At 38.9% G+C, this 21,168-nt stretch overlaps 1 protein-coding gene across 16 annotated transcripts in view; it reads right to left on the bottom strand.

Moving 5' to 3' along the window:
• The window catches only part of LOC111567325 (mitogen-activated protein kinase kinase kinase kinase 4-like), a 50,004-nt gene extending 35,948 nt beyond the window's left edge, over nucleotides 1–14,056 (bottom strand). For 6 of the 16 annotated variants that reach the window (XM_035947281.2, XM_055008692.1, XM_055008693.1 and 3 more), the window contains exons 1-2: nucleotides 13,784–14,055; nucleotides 13,378–13,443 (exon numbers count right to left, since the gene is read on the bottom strand). In XM_035947281.2, the coding sequence (XP_035803174.2) occupies nucleotides 13,378–13,443; nucleotides 13,784–13,840 (123 nt within the window). In that variant the 5' untranslated portion in view covers nucleotides 13,841–14,055. Of the gene's footprint in view, nucleotides 1–13,377; nucleotides 13,444–13,783 lie in introns of all 16 variants that reach the window. The other 10 variants (XM_035947285.2, XM_055008694.1, XM_035947283.2 and 7 more) reach the window with 4 other exon arrangements.
• Between the last annotated feature and the right edge of the window lie 7,112 nt (nucleotides 14,057–21,168).

Below are 21,168 nucleotides of genomic sequence, written 5' to 3'. Positions count from 1 at the left end.
GGATGCGCACCTGGAGTGGACACGCCAACATGCGCACTGACGAAAACAAACCCACCTCGCTGTAATATCCGAACAGCTCCTTCTAATTTGTGGAAACCCTTCAGCTTCTACAACGTCGACAGTAGAAGCGAACTGAACAAGAGCCATGTAAGCTGTGTCGCGCTAAAATAAAACACTTTGGCTTCACAACAAACGTGAGAAGCCATGTAAATCAATTTCACTCAATGCATTAAAGATGCATCAACAATCATTTTAGAATCGAATCGTAATCTAATCATGAGGAGCCAAAAGATTCTCACCCCTACTTGTAGTCATGGTTACACCGTGCCACAATCTCGCAGTAATACAGAAATATTTAACAAATACGTGGATCCAGACTATAAGCCGCATCACTGCCAAAATCTAATCACTTGAGCCTTGTGTCATTTCTGACCTTCCCTGAAAATTTGATCGAAATCTGTCCGTTTTTGAGTAATGTTGCGCACAGACAGACAGACAAATATACGCCAATAGTTACAGATTGCTGTTAACAAGCAATACACATGTAGAAGAAAGCTTCAAAATTAGGGATAGTCAGACTTGCGTTTCCTGAATTATAGGAATATACATTACTGTACGATTGATTGTTTCTATGCAGCTGTATGCAAAATAGCAACAAATTTTTCATTTTTTTTGCATAACAGCATCTAATACTAGTCAGTGCCAGAGCTTTGAAAATATACATCTAAACTGTAATTTAAGTCACACTGAGTGACTATAATAAGCCACAGTCATTCATACTCACACATGCAGATCTCCTAGTTTAGTAGTAAAATAATCTCATATTTATCAGCATTATTGCACTATTGGAGTATATCATGACGTGGTTGGAAATTATTTATTTTACCAACTAGTCACATAATCAGTTACCCCTTAAAGTCATCATTTTAAGCTTTTAAAATGTGAATAATTTGTGCTTCAAGACAGTACTTTGGACAAAAGACTCAAAGGAAGACGTTGAGGAAATGATGAGCTAATTAAACAAGAAAACAAATCGTAAATATTAGAAGGAAGCAATAAAACAAATGTTTCTTGGCTAAATAAGGTTCTAGTAAGACATGAGTCAGCCATCTGACACATGTGCACACAGCCTCCCCCATGTCTACAGGAAAAAAAGGAGTGTCTAATTTATGAAGTAATACTATTTGCATCATGTTACTGCAGATATTGGCAATTTTGTTTGTAGCTACAAGCCATAACTAAAGAGTGAACACTAAGAAAAACTTCTAAAATCTTTTGAGACAAAGCTTCGGATAATCTTTTAGTTGGTTGTTGGATTTTACAGACCATCCAGATATTTGAAAGACGCAATTAATCCATCTATAAATGTGTCCAAAACTACGACAACCCGAGCTGCTTACATTGGACTTCTGGATGACTGAAAATGTGGTTTGGAATATCCACCCAGAAGTGTCAATAAGAATGTGCAAAGTTCCTACAATTCCTCCTCTGTGAGCTGTAAGTATTCATGGTCTTATAAACCCAAATGTTTCCAAGCTTCTGGAAGGGACGTCGGGTTATCTAGGCCGCAAGGTTATTGCATTTTCATACCACAAAACAACTGGGTTACACATCATTAGCACATGAGTAATGAGAGGAGTGCCTGGTTTACACTCAAGTTCCATGATGTGCTTTTATCCCCTTACACCATCCATTTATTGCATTTGGAATAAAAGAAAACACCGAACTGGTGACTTTGGAGTTGACGCCACACTGCACAAGTGATTAGAAATAAATCAGCACAGATTAAATACTCAGGTTTGCTTTTGGAGGAATGATACGGCCAAGTGTGTGCAATAGAGTTTATAAATCTACTGTTAAACAAGTGTGTCCAAGAGCTCTTAGTGAAGCAGTGACTGGATATTTACCCAGGAAAAAAAGGCTGCTAAAACACTGGTCAATTACAGTCTGAAGGTGTGCTCTAACTCATGTCATACACAGTTATCTTTGAGTCACAGAGTTTCATAATTTAAAGAATCTGGCTTTGGGTTCCATGAAGAGGAATCAAAGCAAATAAAGCTTGATTTAGACCTAATAACAGAGAAAAAACAGGTAAAAAAATTCAACCTGTGAATGGATACAGTTAGTCTAATGTCTATTTGGAGTGCCTGGACAAACTATTTCCATTGCTGAATAATCTGTTGGTTATTTTCTTGATAAATCGATTAGTCGTTTGGTCGACAAAATGTCAGAAAATGAACCAAGATGATGTCCACATCCCAAAGATACTCAGTTTAAATATTCAAATTTAAGATGCTGGAGTCAAAGATTATTTTCTTTTTTTTTAAATAAGTCTAACCAATGAATCACTTACTAAAATAGTTGACAATTATTCCTTCACCAAGGAACGCAGCGGAGTTATGTGACGACCGGCGCTCGTCCATCTGTCTGTTAGCAACATTACTCAAAAACAGGCTAACGGATTTCAATGAAATTTTCAAGGAAGGTCAGAAATGACGCAAAGACCACCTCAATAGATTTTAACAGTGATGCAGCTTATAGTCTGGATTCACGAATTTGTTAAAGATTTCTGTGTCATTGCAAGATAGAGGCATAGTGTCACTGTAACCACGACAACAAGTGAACACTACGTCAGCTGCCTGCTGACGATCACATGATTGTGATCCTACTACAAATCCACCACTGAGGACTTATCGAGACTTATCTGTCGGAATTGATACAAGGAACAATTGATTAAAATGTGGGGGTGTTTCCGAGTCCCATCAGTTCCCGCTGCCGGCTACATATTTAGGTCACGTTATTCGCTTTCTGTACATAACGTACACATGCATAACACATGCCTGTGCTCAGCACAAGGTCATTTTGTTTGTAGGTAAATCTATATTAAATTGACATTCTATAGTGCCATGATTTCTAATCATCAATAACTTGATAAAAAATGGTGCATTTCTAAAATAAAAATGCTGCATTTATGGTGGTGTAGCTTTGTTACATTGCAAAAAACATTTCTCTCACAGTTCTCTCTACTTCTAGCCATGATTGCTCCACTTCAGCTGAGGTGCAGGACTTTATATTGTAGTAAAAAATTTACCTACGGTGAATACAAATGTGATCAAAAAAAAAAAAAAAAAAATCACCCAGAAGCTGCTTAGGGTTGAGGCGGTCAACAGGCAATGTAAATAATTGTCACTTGCAGCCTTGGAACAAACAAGTGACTGTTCACAGTTGTGTTTTTTGCTAGTGGAATATCTACTAATCAACGTAATGTTTCAGATCTAGTCCTGCTGGTACTCGGCCCTTAGACCAGGATCGATCAGAAGGCCTGCAGCTCGGCACTGAAGGGCCCCTTGAAGCAGCCAGCGAGGCGGGGCTGTGGAAGGGTTATCTGAGGCACTAAGCTATCACTCAGCCCTCCCCCAGCCTCCATCTCCACTCCTCCATCACAGCTCCTCTTAACCATGGCCAGATGTGCTGCTGGCCTCCCTCCAGCTGAGCACTAAAACCACCAAATGACTTAGTGCCTTTCGAGCCAGAGAAATCGAGTTTAAAAATCTAGCAGAAAAAAGAAACCCACTACTCAATGAGGGCTCAATTAACAAACGCTGCAGAGAAAATCTCACTCGATAAGCGGAGCTGCTCTTAAACTGAGTGCTGACATAAGGGGACTGCAGAATATGAACATTATTTCATGCATGAACTTGAAACGGAGCCAAAGTAGAAACACAAATCACTGTGTCTACACTGCCTCACCATTACTGCTGCACATTTGTAGCGCAGATGATGAATAAACTGAAGGGGAAACCAGTGATTTGAGCAATAAAAGCGACACTCTGAGAGCTGAAATTGAGCGACAGGCTTTCTAACCAGCTATGCAGGTGCAAAACAAACTCAGTTTCGTGTTATTAGTTCACACAGCGAGGTGGGGAGGGAGGGAACCGCTGGGTGCCGTGGTGTGGATCTTCAGAAGGTCACCGGTGAGAGTGTGTGCGGTGTAAGCTGGCGGTAATGAGGGATAGCTGATGCACACCTTCGCTAAGGGTCAAGGGAAGATCCAAGGTGACATTTGAACCGGCAGAATGTGTCGGTGGGTGGAGGGGAGGTGGTAAACAGGCAAGTCGCAACCTCTGTGTCACGGCTTTCACACAAATGCAGAAAAAAAAATACTCACTTCAAGGCTAACACTTCCGCAATGCACATCAGATAAATGAGTGACTGGATATTTACCCAGCACAAATAGGCTGCTAAAACATTGGTCAATTACAGTCTGAAGGTGTGCACACAGTTATCTTTGAGTAACAACTTCATAATTTCAAAAATCTAGCTGTGGGTTCCATGAAGAGGAATCAAAGCAAAGACACTTCTGCTTGATGTAGAACAAATAACAGATTAAAAAAAAAAAACAGGTGAAAAACTCAAACTGTGAATGGATACAGTTAGTCTAATGTCTACTAGGAATGCACCTGCAAATTATTTACATTGCTGATTAATCTATTGATTATTTTCTTGAAAAATCGATTAGTCGTTTGGTCGATAAAATGTCAGAAAATGAACCAAGATGATGTCCACAACCCAAAGATACTCAGCTTAAATATTCAAATTTAAGATGCTGGAGTCAAAGATTATTATTATCAGCGGAGTTATGTAACGATCGGCGCTTGTCCATCTGTTTGTCTGTTAGCAACATTATGCAAAACAGACCAACAGATTTGGATGAACTTTCCAGGGAAGGTCAGAAATGACACAAGGACCAAGTGATTAGATTTTATCAGTGATGCATATTATAGTCTGGATCCACGGATTTGTTAAAGATTTCTGTATCATTGCCAGATAACGGCACGGCGTCACTGTAACCATGACAACAAGTGAACACTATGTCAGCTGCCTGCTGATGATAACGTGATTGTGATCCTACTACAAGTCGACCACTGTGGACTTACCAGCACTGTAGGAAATGAAACAAGGAACAATTGATTAAATTGTGGGGGTGTTTCTGAGTCCCATCAATTCCCACCGCCTACTACATATTTAGGTCACGCGATTCAGTATCAGTACATAACATACACATGTATAACACTCGCCTGTGCTCAGCACAAGGTCATTTTGTTTGTGGGTACATCTACATTAAATGGACACATTCTACAGTGCTGTGATTTCTGATCATCAATCACTAATAAACAAATGCTGCTTTTCTGACAATGCCATATGGGGGAATGAGCAGCTGTGGAGGAGGACTGCGCTCCTCAGTGCTTTTCTTGTTCTAATAGTTGATGGCCAGCTTACGGAAACACATCTGTCAGTCATTCAGTAACAAACCCCGATTGGTTTTCATCATTTTCAGATATTTTATAGACCAAACAATAAATAAATACAACATAAAATTATTAAAGATTAACCCTGTGAACACAGCAGGTTTGAAAGGCATGCTATTTTTAAAAAACATCACAAAAGTCATACCATTCCTCATAACTAGAAGCAGAATGAATCACTGGATTTTCAACTTTCTTTACAGTCCTTGAATTAATCATTTATGACTTTGAGATTCACCGCAAAAAACAACAAAATCTAAGCTTAAAATCATGACATGAGATTAAAAAAATCTCATGTTTTATCTATAAATTTGTCCACTTGAGTTCTGAAAAATTCAGAGACTTCTCAGCTGAACTGCAGGCTGTGTTTACAAAGAGCAGATAGAAGACAAAATAACTATGTAAGTAGTAAATTATGACATCAGATAAATGCCAAGGAAAGAAGCGATCAATCAGCAGCAAGCAGCTGCACATGACATCCAGGGCCGTGCCTCTCTGGGCTTCATACTGCTGCATACCAGCACACTGACCCACTTCTCACACGCACAGCCCTCATCTCCCCCGAGAAGAAGGACGGAGGCAGCACAGAAAGAAAGAAAAAGAGAAAAGATGAGGAAGCAGGGAGGAAAGGTGGAGGTTGAAGGGCTGAAAGTGAGCAGAGAGGCTGGGGTGAGGAGGAGAGGAGCACAGAAAAAGCTGAATAAGAGGCCAGTTAATGTGACTTTACATCTATTGATCACAGTGCAGTGCTTTTCCTCTTCACTACACAGGAGTTAACACTTTCAGGAACACTTGAAATTGAATTTGCAACGTCACAGCAGCAAAGTGACAGCAAGAAAAACAAGAAAACACAACTATAAATCAAAGAGGTGAAGCATACACACTACATAAGAAAAACAGAAGATCACCAGGATACTAAGAACACAAATTGAAGAATATTTACACAAATGAATTGCACTTTGGTTTACTGCACATGACAGTCGGCTAAACTGTCATTGTGTGTGTGTGTGTGTGTGTGTGTGTGTGTGTGTGTGGTCTGTTGGGAGCAGTGCTGATTATAAAATGGTGTGAAAGAACAAATCAACCACCATCCAAATGCTGCACGTGATGGTTTTGTGTCTTCCATTTGCTGATTTTTTTTAAACAAGTACTGAGAAAATATCGTCAGGTATAATGACATCATAAAAATTAGGATTAGACCAATTATCAGCCTGATATTTATAATTTTTCCAATTCTTTTTAGGTTAATTTTCACATCAATAAATTCATTTTAAAAAGTTCAACCCGTCTCTCCGCCCGCAGTCTTGAGCAATGTCCCGCCCACAGCTCTATCTGATTGGTTACACATCTTGAGTAACAACCAATCAACACTGAAGAATAGAAGCAGTAATTAAACATTTAAAACAAGAAATTTTAAGAGAGGAGTTTGTGTTGGAGTTTCTACATTCTGAGACCCAGAATTAAATTTTTACTGCAAATGTACACTATCAGTTTTTTATCTCGGTTTTAGTCATTTTGTGTCTAGTTTTCGTCATTTTGTGTCTCGTCATTTTCTGTCTCATTTTTGTCATTTTCTGTCTCGTTTTGTCGTTTTGTATATCTTTTTTTAAAAAATGACTGTATATAACTAAAATGTCAACTAAATAACCGTCCCAATTTAATAACAACCACCTTCTAATTAGCTAGACAATAAAAAATTTTGCTCATTCCTTGAAAATAATCCTTTCCTGAAAGTAGCTGTGAAGTCTCTCTCTTCACCCAACCTCTGCTTTTAGTTGCAGCTTGAGCACACCAGCTCACCGGTTTCTCTGCTCAAACACTCAAAAACAACTCAAGTTGTAATATTGGAGTACTTCAGCCGCACATGTTCAGACCAGAAACCCATTCTGAAGAAGAACAATGATGCAGAAAGCACCACTCGGAGTGGTTTCCTAGATTTGTTATGTATGAAACCGCAAAAGTTAGAAACCATGTTTTTGTCATCGCTAGACTACAGTTTAAATGTGGCGCTGACTGCTTATTTTGCTCCTGATATGTCTTCTAGTGGATGAAAAACAGCACATGGACATGCTAACAAGATTTTCAATGGACATGGTCTTTGAAAAAACGATCTTGAAGAGAAAAGAGCTAACAAAGTAAAGGCTGCTGCAGAAAGACAGACGAGAGACTGTCTGGTCTGTCGGGGCCTTTGTGTCTCAGCTCAACACCACTCGAGTAATGAGGTGGCTCGATGAGCTACAAACAGACAGCGTGGGGTGTACAGAAACACACACACACACACACACACACCGACAAACACAGAAAGTTTTGTTCAGGCTGCATGGCCAGTCAGCGGACATTGTAGGTCTTGTGACACCCATTAGGGAGAGGGTCAGTGTGAGGGAGACAAAAGGGACACACACTGGGTTAGACTGAGAGGATGCACAGCCGAGGAGTGTGTGTCTCATCTGCAGCTTGAAATGTTTCACACACTGTTCAGAAAGCAACACACAGAGAGAGACACATTATGAGACTCTCAGCCCGGTTAGAACGTGGCCGTTCTACACCCCCGGATCCTGACCTACAGGCAGCTCAGCCAATCAGCAGGCAGCTTCCCGAGACCTTTAGCAGTTAGCGCCATACAGCAGTCATTAATTAAGCAAGCAGCCAATGACCTGCACTGACACAAAGTCCAGCAGCGGCATCCAATCCACAGCATTCTAGTCACTTCTTGCTCCGCCGGCATGGGCGAGGCTGCCCCAATGGTTGGGGTAGAAAACAAAAGCCTGAATTAGCCTGGAAATGAGTCTCTGGTGTGTAATATCATTAGGATGGCATCAGATCTATCCTGTCAGTTAGATTTCACCACAGCCACACGACAAGATGAAAACACTGCTGGGCACAGCCTTGGCCACCCCATGGATGCATAGCAGGCAGGTCAGACGGGGCCCCCGGGGCCCCGGCCCTGACTATATATGGGTAATTCTGTAAGAGCAGCGGAGAATCTTCCCCGCATACCAGGCACAATTTGAGGAATGGTGTCTTTTGCTGTGTTATCATTAGTCTCTCTTTTTTTTTTAAATCCTTATATCCAGAGAGGGAATGTCTGCTCAGCCAGCTGGTCCGCCGCCAACTGATAAAGACACAGAGAAGCTCAGTGAGAATCTCTTTGTGTTGAGCAGCATGTTAAAACAGTGTGGGTGGAATACAATATTTAACATAAATAATGACTGAATGTGTGGCAATACTGTGCATGAGAGTAGTCAGCTACTACAAATGTTGTCGTACGCTACTGTTCAAAAGTTTGGGGTCATCCAGACAATTCCATGTTCTCCATGAAAACTCCCACTTTTCTCCATGTGCTAACATAACTGCACAAGGGTTTTCTAATCATCAATGAGCCTTTCAACACCATTAGCTAACACAATGTAGCATTAGAACACAGGAGTGATGGTTGCTGGAAACGTTCCTCTGTACCCCTGTGGAGATATTCCATGAAACATTTCCAGCTAGAATAGTCATTTACCACATTAACAATGTCTGAACTGGATTTATGATTCATTTAATGTTATCTTCATTGGAAATAACTGCTTTTCTTCCAAAAATAAGAACATTTCTAAGTGACCCCAAACCTTTGAACAGTAGTGTATGTATTGAAAAATGTATCAGAAAAACTCTCCTCTATTGTGATGTTTTATCTTTTGGTTTAGATCACTGTTTTCAGCTCATTTTCTACACCTACAGAACTCAAAATACAGCCTTGAAATAGTATTTTACATGTAAACATCAAAACATTGCGGGCTCTACTAAGTTCTCCTTAGGGTCTGGTTTAACCCTTAGATGCATAAGTGGGTCAAAAATGACCCGGTGAGGTCGTTTTCTAGCTTTTTTATCATCTCATATTTCAGGTATTCCTCAGAAAACATGTTTGTGATATCATTCTATTAAAAAATTTAAGTTAGCTATTATAGTTTTAAAGAAATTATGATATTTGTATTACTACCCCAAGCTCTTTATCACTGATAATATAAGGAAGAGTGGAAAAATGTCAACAAAATGGATGTCCTATTGCTGTTCTGTGGAATATTCTTCTTTTTCAATTATCAAAATGCTCAGAGTTTGTTACAAAGTGAAAACTTTACATATTTAAAACATGAAATCATTCTTGTGTGGACAAAAATAGAATATAAACAATAATGTAAATGATTATTCTCAACCAAAATGACCAAAATGCCATAAAAACACATTGATTCTTCTATGGGTCACTTATGGAAGAGTGTAGGTCCAATCACTGGAGCATCTAAGGGTTAATCAAAAGCGTAAGACAACTTTTGGAATCACTTCAGACGAGTGTTTTCAATCTGTTTATGGATCCGGGCTTCCATTCCAATCAGCCAGCTGGCCAAAGTCAAAAAAAAAATTAAGCGATTTAATAAAAAGTGCTTTTTAGCTCTAATGTAATTTTCATTACGGCCGTCAGTCAGAAACTGCTGCGCTGTGTTTTCAGAAATCGACTGTAATCTGGCACGTCTCCAGGGCAACGGCTGCCCGCTTGGCAGAGGAAGCGGACTGGGAGCCAGCAGCTCAGCGTGGCCACTGGACCTGGACACGGTATTTGGGGTCTTAGAGAGCAGCTTTGTCCTTTAATTTGTCGGGATAAAGCTGAAAGAAGCAGCAAAACGCATTTAAAGGTACTCATAGGATCTGCTCCTTCTTCGTCATTGTAGATACCGTTTGAAATTTTGAATTCTATGGCCATTTTTTTCATGTTGTTCTTTAGAAAATACGTATTTTTCATCACAAAATGTACTTATAAGACTTACAGGTCTTCTAAAATACAGCTAAACTGCCACAATTCGGATTTAAATCTGATCAGATTTTCCACTACAAGATTATCGAGGCAACAAGGACAATATCTACAGAAAATGAACTAGAACATTTTAGAAATAAATACTATGAGTCATCATTAAATGCTGTTGTGTATTTCATCGCTTTTATTGGCACATTAACTACACTCAAAATACAAGTGTAGAGAGTAGAGACAGTCCAGATTATTACGGGAATTAGATTAAGTGCATTATTACCATAATATCAAGATGGTAATAAGTTAATCCACAGGCTTTAAACGGTGCAGGTTTAGAACAAAGGTTAGGTGCTGGATCTGGTCCAGGTTTTGAATGAAGATGGGGTTGTAAACGCTCACAGGGTCTAAGAATCAGACTAATTCCTGGGTAGGTTTTCTGTGGGTCAGACGTGGAAGAATCTGGGATACCAGTGAAATCACAATGTGAGAGATAACCTCCTTAAACAGTGTTAACTTTTGACAGTTCGGTCAATATTTGTGTGATACTTCTGTCACTGAAGAAGGAAATGCTCTTTTAAGATGCATTTTAACATTGATTTTCTTGGCAAAAAGTTACTTTTTAATGTGGAATACAATCTTTTTCATTTTTCTTATGGTTATAGTTTTTAAATATCACTACTGGTATAGTATTACTGCCCAAAGCTGATCAAATAACACGTAAATAGGACTAGAAATCTGGCCAAACATGATAAAGTAGGGATGCAACTAATAATGATTAATCTGTTTATTGTCGTCTGCATTAATTGATTGGTTTTTGGGTCTTTAAAATAGCTGAAATGTCAAGAACTGTTTCCCAAAATCCCAAATTACATCCAAAAATGTTGTGTTTTATCCACAACCCAAAGATATTTATGGTCATAGAGCAGGGTTCCTACAGCTTAAGGCAAGTTAAATTCAAGACTTTTTTATTGCCATTTGAAATTAAATTTAAGACCAACTTCACAATAAACACAAATGAAAAAAAACACCACATCAATTACATAGGGTAAGGGACAATTTTACCCAAATGTTTATTTTAACATAAAACATGACTTTTTGGTCCAGTGAAAAAGTTTTTTTTTCTTTGACCACACCTCCAGGCAAAATTCCTTCAGTTGCAATATGTTCTTGCTGCAGTAGCTCCAGGAACTTCCAATTAACGTTTGGTCCATCCATGGAGACGGACAACGGCTTACGCCTATCCAGGTCCTTGGCACCTTCCTGAGAATAAACAATGTTGAAGCACATGAAGCATATAAAAATCATACTGGATTAATCCAGTATAGATTTAGCAAACTGTTATACAGCATATTGTCTTTGTAACAGATGGAAATCTGACACAGAAAAGATATCAATAATAACACCTTAAAGCGATATTTCACTTTTCAAGAATAATCCACTCAATGTGTACTCACCTCTATGCCCAGGTGAGGATGGGTGAAGATCTTCAGTTCACAAAACAATCCTAGAGTTTCAGCAGAAAACAGCCTTGCAGCTAATTAGAGTGAATGATGACCATGGATAAAATCAACCACCACAGAGAGCAGAGACTTTTTTTTTTTTTTTTTACATTTTACCCTGATAGAGGTGGAAAGAGACCACAAAATACTCAAATTAACTATTTGATGGGTCAAAAGTGACCCAAATCCAATGAAAAATGGGTATCTCCTGACCCACACTGCACATCAAAGGGTTAAAGCAACTGGAATTTGAGGATTTTTACTTTTGTTCTCCAAACAATACTCAAATTAGTTACCAGGTTCTCAAAAATAGCTCGTGATTAATTGATTAGTTGACAACTCATCGATTAATTGCTGCTTACAAGCAAGAGAAATAACCATTTTACTACCTCCAAGTGCAGCTTTTTAAAAAATTCGTCAAGACGTACCAACAAATATTGACCAGTTATTAAGACTCAATCATAGGACTATCTAAGTTTATATTATGATCGTTTAATTGCAAATACAATACATATGTATTAAATAGACGTTCTCCCCCCAGCGGTCTGCCTCCAACAACAAAAAAACTCAGGAGGAAATCACTGAAAGGAATCAAAAGTCACCCCGAATCAAAGCAGCTCAGTTACATTGTGTTATCCAAAAAGGGCCTCGCAAACTGTGACCAAGTGCCGGACAAAGCAGGGAAAAAGGCCTCGGAGGGAGCAGAAACTCCACCCCGTTTTCAGTTGGGGGGCTGTTGTGATTATTCAGCCGGCTGGACGTTTGAAACCCCTGCAGACAACGCCTCCTTTCTGCGGATCTCAACCGACCGACGGGCCAAGAGAGAACCCGAAAGAGCCGAGAGACAAGCTGAGCTTTGTGAGAGCGGTGGGGCAGGTTCTGTCTGGAACTGGACAGCTGCTCTTCTACCAGTTGCAGTCCTCCTCCTCCACCACCACCGTCCCCACTGCACATGCTCACAGGCCACATGCTCCGGTTAACATGACAGCGAGGAGTCGATCGACAGCTCATCAACCTTCGCAGTCTTTGTGTCGAGCTAATCTGACAGACTCCAACGCAGCAAATAGAATTAACATGAAAGGAACCAAAAGAAGCAGTGATTCCTCATCCCATACACCCAGATCTGGTCGGAAGATTCCTTCATCACTGGACCTTCTTCCTGCCCTGCTCGGGGCTGATTTCAGGTGCTCAGATAGACGGGGTTTGGCTTAGAAGTGAGGCGAAGGAAGGGGCGATCCTGGGAGTTTAGGGCGCTCTGGGGATTGAATGCAGGTCACTGGAGCAGTGTGCACTGCCAGAATTAAACACTCAGCTTAGCTCGCCGCTCAGCGCACGAGCAAAGTGATGCTTTTAGGGGCTAAACTAGACACCCGTTGACATATAGCAACAAAATGGAGCCTCCACTGATTAGCTAGCGGCACAAAACACAAGAAAAACCTCTATTTTTGTTCGTACACATGAGTGAAACAACTCATCTCATCTCAGGGAAATGTGACACCAAGAGCAGATGGCCTACAGAGAATGGGAATCCCATCCAGTGGAGTGGAAAAGATTTAAGCAGGGTACGGAATATGGAAAGACAACATATTACACCAGATTCCAATCACAAACTAGCACTACAAGCAGCTCTGGCATTAGATTCCACTGTTTGGCCATCAACAGCAGCATTTAAAAGACTTTTCAATGCCAGATCTTTGGTTTCAAGGCTTATAAAGGGTGAAAAAAACATGGTATGGAAACAGGACAGGCCATCAAAAGCACTGCGCCTCCAACCAACCAGCCAACCTACCTTGTATACTTGTCCATAGGTGCCATTTCCAACTACCTCCACCAGCTCAAATATCCCAGCCGGGTCCTGGAAGAGAAAAAGCAGAGATTTGTTTTAGTTTTTAGTGGAAAGCAGAGTTGTTTTTTCCTGTATTCTACCAACAGCAGTGTCCGGTGTGAGCCAGCTGTTGCGCCCTGGTCTACCCCTACATGCCAAATGCATCTCGAACAAAGGAAAGCCAGACACTGGCAACACCTCGCTGCGCTCAGCGGTCATTTTCAACACTCCACAAGAGGAGGCCGAAGAAGACCCTGGAACCGGCTAGTTTCAGCCCCACACACGGAGGTTTGCCTCTCAGTCGAGGTTTTGATGAAAAAGAGAGCGAAGGAGGGCGAAAAAAACATCGGCTCTGTTCGGCTGCACTCACCCGCAGTGAAGCCAAGTCTATGTCTACCAGACTTTTAGCCGGAGAGTCGTTCGCCATCTTTCTGAATACAAGCCGCGCTTCGCTTCGCCTGGATGAACAACGGCTCCTGGATCATTGGCGGGGTCTTCGGATGGAGGCTCGCCGGGTATTCCTCTCTGTGGTATCCGCTTGTGAGCAGTAAACGATGGGCTCTGGCTACTCCATGTTGAGGTGGCAGCAGCAGCGGCTCCGTGTTCGCTCTGACTTCCAGCACTGGAGGCTAGCTGGGGGAACGGCGAGCTTCCGGTCCGGTGTTTCAAAGTAAAGGCATCACTTTACACGAAAGCATGGGGGGAGATTAGAAGATCAGATTTGGAGCAACCAGCACTTTTTCATTTCTTAGCTTCTTATTTACTTATTTTTTCCCTTTTTTTGTACAATTTATGGTGTAAATGTCTTTTTAATGTAAAGGAAAATAAAAATCCAAGCACCAAATTCTCCTGCAGCTCATGTAAGATAATACAGGGTGGATTTATTTTTCTGTCAACTTTTGTGTATTTGGCACTTCTTCAATTATAAATTAATTCCTTTAACCCGTAGATGAGGGGTGTCAAACATGTGCCCCATGGGTCAAAACCGGCCCTCCAGAGGCTCCAATTCGGCTCTCAAAGTGTAAAAGTTACAGAGAAAACATTAACTGTAGATTGTAAATTAGTAAAACTATAAATTTAAAATAATTTCTAGACCATGACAAGTTGTTTTGATCATGAAGTAAAATACTAGATTGCTCATTGTTCTTTTGTCATTTTCTGTCTCATTTTTGTAATATTTGTCTTTATGTTTAGCTTGTTGATTTGTGTAGTTTTTCTCATTTTTTGTCTCGCTTGTGTTGTCTATTTTTTGTTGTTTTGTTTCTCTTTTTTTCCTGCTTGTGTCATTTGTATAATTTTTTTGTCTCATATTTGTTGCTTCCTAACTTTTTTGTCGAATTTGTAGTCTCTTTTTTGTTTCATTTCGGGTCTTGTCTCATTTTTTTCATTTTGTGTTTTTTGTCTCGCTTATGTCGTTTGCCTGTTTTGTCACTTTGTAACTTTTTTCTAATTTTTTGTCTCTTTTTTTGTTTTGTTTTGAGCCGTTTGTCTCATATTTTGTCTTTTTTCTCATTTTTGTTGTTTTCTGTATCGTTTCTGTAATATTTTGTGTTGCTTTTGGTGGGGATTTTTTGTCTTTGTCTGACTTTTGTCATTTTGATTATAAAGTAAAATACTATATTGTTCAGTTCCAGATACCTGTGATTATAATTTCGAGTTGTGGTTATTTATAGGCTATTATGCTTTTACTCGTCCGGTCCCCTTGAGATCAAACTGGGCTGAATGTGGCCCCTGAACTAAGATGAGTTTGACACTCCTGCCTTTGATGCTCCAGTGATCCAGTGATTGAATGCTACACTCGTCCATAAGTGAGTCATCAATTACCTGTATAAGAATCAATGTGCTTTTATGTCATTATTTGTCATTTTGGTTAAGAACAATAATTTGTATTATTGTTTGTATTATATTTTTGTAGAAACAAGAATGATTTGATGTTTGAAATATGTCTATTTTTCACTTCATAGCAGATTTTGAACATTTTGATGATTGAAAAAGAAGAATATTACACAGAACAGCAGTATTAGAATGTCAACATCCATTTTGTTGACAGTTTTCCACTCCTTTCCCTCAAGTTTGTGCACTTCATCACCTCTTGTGTGATATTATCAGTGATAAAGAGCTTGAGGTAGTAATACAAATATCACAATTTCTCTAAAAGTATTAAAGGTAACTAAAAAAATGAAATGTAATGATATCAAAAACCTGTTTTGTGAGGAATAGCTGGAATACGAAATGACAAAAACTTTTCATCACAAGATATTGCTAGAAAATGACTTCACCGGGTTATTTTTGACCCACTTATGCAGCTATAAATGCCCAGACTTTAGTAACTCATGTTAAAAACTTTCTGCCCATTGACATGCTGAAAAAAGGTGTATGACTTTTATAATAAAGTACACATTTGAGTAACTTGCACTGATGCTTTATACTTCTACACTGCCACAATTCAGAGGCATTTAAAAAAAAAAGTTGCTTTGCAAATTTTTTTAAACAATGCAAAATGCAATTAAGATACAACATTACAGATCAAGATAAACACTTATTGATCCCAAAAAGGGGATTCACAAGCTACCTAGCAGCTTAAAAGTAGTTTAATTATCTTTACAAGCTTGAACATTAAAGTGCAATAAAGCAATAATTGTTATTAAATAATATAGACTACATTATTCTGAAATATGTCATTCCACATATTGAATACTGTTGGTACTTTTAGTAATACAAGTTTAAATTCACTATTTTTACTTAGATCTTGTATTTTAGTAAATGCAACAGTGGAGAAATACTGAGTACTTTTCTATGTTGTTCTTTTTTACACTGACAGAGGAATTAAATCTGAATTTTGTAGATATATAATTGAAAAAATACATATATTTTTAACACCTCTGTTTATATTCACAAGTCACAAGCAATGGGTCATTTAGTCAAAGAGGTTAATGCACATTTACTAACCAAATTCACGTGTGACAATAAATATGACTTAAATTAGTAATAACTTTATTTAATTACTGATATAAATTATCTTGGTTTTGCAATTATTCTATATGGGCGGAAAATAAGCAGATTATAAACTCATTAACCCTCGTGTTGTCCTGTGGGTTAAATTGACCCGTTTTAAGGTTTGAAAATGTGGGGGAAAAAAACATATTTTCACAGTAAAAATTTCCACATTTTCAATATTTTTGGGAAATTTTTGAACATTTTTTTGGTGGGGAAAAAAGAAATGTAAAAAAAAAAAAAATGTTTTTTCAAGAACATTCCCCCCAAAAATCAACCAAAATCCAGCTAAATTTACTGGATTTTGGTAGATTTTTTTCTGAATGTTCTTAAAGAAAATATTAGAAGTTTTACAGATATATATGGAATCACTTTAGATATTTTTAGAATTTTTTTGGAATATTTTTACACATTTTTTGAAAATATTTACAAGAATTGTCTTGCCAAAATTGGGGGATTTTTTTTAATATATATAAAACTTTTAAGGCAAGCTTTTAAGGAATTATTGGGAATTTTCTTCCTGAAGGTTTTGCAAATTTTCAGAATTTTGGGGAATTTTTTTTTTTGCTGAATTTTTGGATTTTTCTCAGACAAGGAAATAATATTTTTTGGTGCCTGTAAATGAAGACAACAGGAGGATTAAATAGCTCTTATAACCCATACAGATTGTGTAGGTAAATATCAACATGCTTTCCAAGTTTTATCATCAAGTTGCCAGGTTGATTGTTGACTCCTTTTGTTTTATTCTGAAATCCACCCATCCCCACTTCCTCCTCCGCCCTGCCTGCGGCTGTCCAGCTTCACACCGCTCCGCTTCAACAGCACAAACACAGGAAGCCGGTCAGCCGCACACAGAAAGAAAAAGGGCTGGGCCTCCCAAACACCAAGCGTGGACACTGACATGTAAAGCACGATTCCATCCACCTGCACGGCAATGATTTTTACCCCTCTGAGAGGCAGCAGGGCAGGTGGGTGACAGCAGATGCCCCCCCTCCTCACCCCACAGCACAGCATCCATATGGACATGCGCATGGGAGGCTTCACTGTCAATATTGGTAATCATGGGTGTGGCAAGTGGGCAGCCTCAGGGGTGATGCTGCGTGTTTGTGAGCATGAGGAGCAAACAGGAGGCCTTTAAGACGTGATAAATAATTAATGGCTGCACAGGTAGACGCATAATCTTCCTGAATATGAGTCAGAACATCAGATTGCACAAACAGATTTCTGTCAGGTAGTGCAGCAAAACCACACTATGATCCCCGCTGCCAGCACCAAAGTGTGTCAATACAAGCAGCTGCACATCACAACTCCACAGTGAAACGTTCTGTTGCTTCAACAAACCTGAACATGTTCGACAGGACAAGACCAACCAGTCTGGCAGCTTCAGAGCAGCAGGAAGCTGGCAGGGAAGAGTCACCTAAACAAGCAGAAAGCCCCGAGGCCTTCAGTGCAAGACTTTAACCCTCCTGTTGTCCTCATTTACGGGCACCAAAAAATATTTTTTCCTTGTCTGAAAAAAATCCAAAAATTCAGCAAAAAAAATCCACGAATTTCTGAAAATTTACAAAACCTTCAGGAAGGAAATTCCAATAATTCCTTCAAAGTTTCCCTTAAAAGTTTTTTTAAAAAAGAAAAAAAATCCCCCAAATTTGGCAAGAAAATTCTTGTAAATATTTTCAAAAATGAGTAAAAATCTTCCAAAAAAATCCTAAAAATATCTAGAGTGATTACATGTATATCAGTAAAACTTCGAATATTTTCTTTAAGAACATTCACAAAAAAATCAGCCAAAATCCAGCGAATTTCGCTGGATTTTGGTAGATTTTTTGTGGATGTTCTGAAACTTTTTTTCTAGCATTTATTTCATTTCCACCAAAAAATGTTCAAAAATTTCACAAAAATGTTGAAAATGTGGACATCAGAAGTTTCACTGTGAAAATATATTTTTCCCACATTTTCAAACTTTAATTTTGCAAAACCTTCAGGAAGAAAATTCCAATAATTCCTTAAAAGTTCCCCTTAAAAATTTTGTTAAAAAATGAAAATCCCCCAAATTTGGCAAGAAAAATCTTGTAAATATTTTCAAAAAATGAGTAAAAATCTTTCAGAAAAATCCTAAAAATATCTAAAGTGTTTACATATGTATCAGTAAAACTTCTAATATTTTCTTAAGAACATTCACATAAAAATCAACCAAAATCCAGTGAATTTTGCTGGATTTTGGTTGATTTTTTTTGTGTTCTCCAGACACATTTTTAACATTTTTTTCCCCAAAAAAATGTTCAAAGATTTTCCAAAAATGTTGAAAATGTGGACATCAGAAGTGTCACTATGATTTTTTTTTATTTTTTTGACATTTTCAAACTTTAAAATGGGTCAATTTTGACCTGCAGGACGACACGAGGGTTAAGACACTTAACTGATGCCTGCGCTCCGTAAATCACCTTAAACTAATCCGCCATGAGGTGGATATTCGACACCGATAATTTGAGAGCTAATCCACGCCCTGGTTTAAGATTTGTGTGCTGGGTGTGAGGTTTGAGCTTTGCCTTTGTGTCTTTAATGTCAGACCAACAGTCCTGTGTGGTGACATTTGGTTCAAGGGTTTAGCAACATATGAGGCTTCTAGTAGTAAAAGATCAGATTAGAAATGCTTTACTGCCAACCTGTGGATAAATGATGTTACTGCAGATTTACACCAAAGAGCCACAGTATTAAAACCACTAACATGTGGGGTAAAAGGTCATATAACAATGCAACTTCCTGCTATGTGACGACTGGCATTGATGTGTCTGTCTATGAGCAACATTATTCAAAAACGGACAAATGGATTTGGATGAAATTTTCAGGGAAGGTCAGAAACTACTGAAGGACCAAGTGATCCAAGGATACACAATTTTTTTTCAAAGATTTCAGCCGTCAGAAATGATATGACTGAGCAGCCTTGGCAGAGTGCTGCGCTCTCCGAGTGCTTTTCTTGTTTAGTATGCCATCCATTTCAAGTCCCATTTTTGTCGTTTTGTGTTTCGATTTTGTCCATTTGTGTCTCGGTTTTGTCGTTTTCTGTCGTTTGTCTCGATTTTGTCGTTTTGTGTCCGTTTTGTCGTTTTGTGTCTCGGTTTTGTCATTTTGTGTCTCGTTTGTCACTTCGTGTCTCGTTTTTTCGTTTCGTGTCACATTTTTGTCATGTGTCTTGATTTTGTCTTTTCGTGTGTCATTTTTGTCATTTCCAGTCTTGGTTTTGTCGTTTCGTGTGTCATTTTTGTCGTTTCCAGTCTCGGTTTTGTCGTTTCATGTGTCGACTTCATCCTTTCGTGTCTCATTTTTGTCAGTTTGTTTTGATCCATTGGAAATCGTACAACTGAGCAGCCCTGACAGTGTACTTCACTCTCTGAATGCTTTTCTTGTTTTGACATGTACCGCCTAACTCAACATTGTTGTTGACCTGCCACGATGCAAAAACAGACTGGAGGAACACAGCAAAGAGCTCAAAGTGGTTACACCTCCCTGGATCCCAATGTGATCGGCACCTTCAGGATAAACAACTTGATCCACGGAGGCTCTACAGTGCCCTTATGTCCATGTTGTGGCGGATCTTTTGTCACTGTAAAAAAAATAAAAATTAGAAGAAACTGCATACAAAAGTTGCATTGACAAAATTGACACTTCCTGCTAAAGTAAGAGGACAAAATAACCCAAATCATTCTGAGCACAAATTCAATCAAAGGCACAATAAAAAAAAAAAAAGTACAGTAACTGACATGTAACTTTATTACCGACTAGTTTTGACCTTGTAACCCAACCACTGAGTGGCTGCAGAGAGGCAGTATTGTCTTACAGCCCAGACACTGTTTGTGCCACTAGACAGCAAGTTAATATTATAAATAGCAACATGTAATACAAAGGTTGAGTTGCAAGTCATGTTAAGAACATTTACACATTACATTTCTGATAGAAAAATGATCCTTTAAAACCCAGTGCCAGCTTCCTTTGACGTAGCGGGATAAACAGATACCTTCCTTCAGGTTTAATAAAGGCAGCGCAACCAGAACTGCGGCTTTTCACACCATTTTGATTCCACAAGAGTCGTTTACTGTCGCAGAAAGCATTAATATTCCTTGAGGAAAGCAGGAATCGATGGTTAAAAAATTTGAAAAGCTCCGTAGCTCGTAAAAACATTCGTGAAAAATATCATGGTTATTTTCTTGTCCTTCACATTTCTCGTCCAGAACAAGCGTCTTTGTCTACATCTGGCATCATAGCAACAGAAGCGCGTTTAGCACTGTCAACAACAGGACGACTCGTGATCCAAACAGTGCAATATAATAGCTACATTACAGGATTATGGGCCTGTATCCCGGCACTACAGAGCATCTGACATATGGATAAACATTAAATATAACAGTAATAATAATAATAATAATAATACCTTTAATTTATAATGCACTTTACATATAAAATCTCAAAGTGCTACAATGCATTTAAAAGAAATACTTTAGAAATGGTAAATATGTTAGAGCTTAAATAAGAATGTCTTCAGCCCTTTCTTAAATGACTCCAGGGACTGTGGGGCCCTCAGGGGTGGTGGTAATGTGTTCCACAGTTCAGGAGCAGCTGTCTGGAACGCTCTATCACCCATTGTTCTCAGGTTGGATCTTGGAGTGCACAGAAGGTTGGTATTAGTGGATCGAAGTTGTCTGGAGATGGTGCGAAGGGTTAGGAGTTCTGAAAGGTAGTCCGGGGCATGTCCATGAATGCACT

This window comes from Amphiprion ocellaris, chromosome 24 (assembly GCF_022539595.1).
Source record: "Amphiprion ocellaris isolate individual 3 ecotype Okinawa chromosome 24, ASM2253959v1, whole genome shotgun sequence".
NCBI lineage: Eukaryota > Metazoa > Chordata > Actinopteri > Pomacentridae > Amphiprion > Amphiprion ocellaris.
The sequence above is the reverse complement of the archived record's forward strand: the minus strand, read 5'-3'. Positions and strand labels throughout refer to the sequence as shown.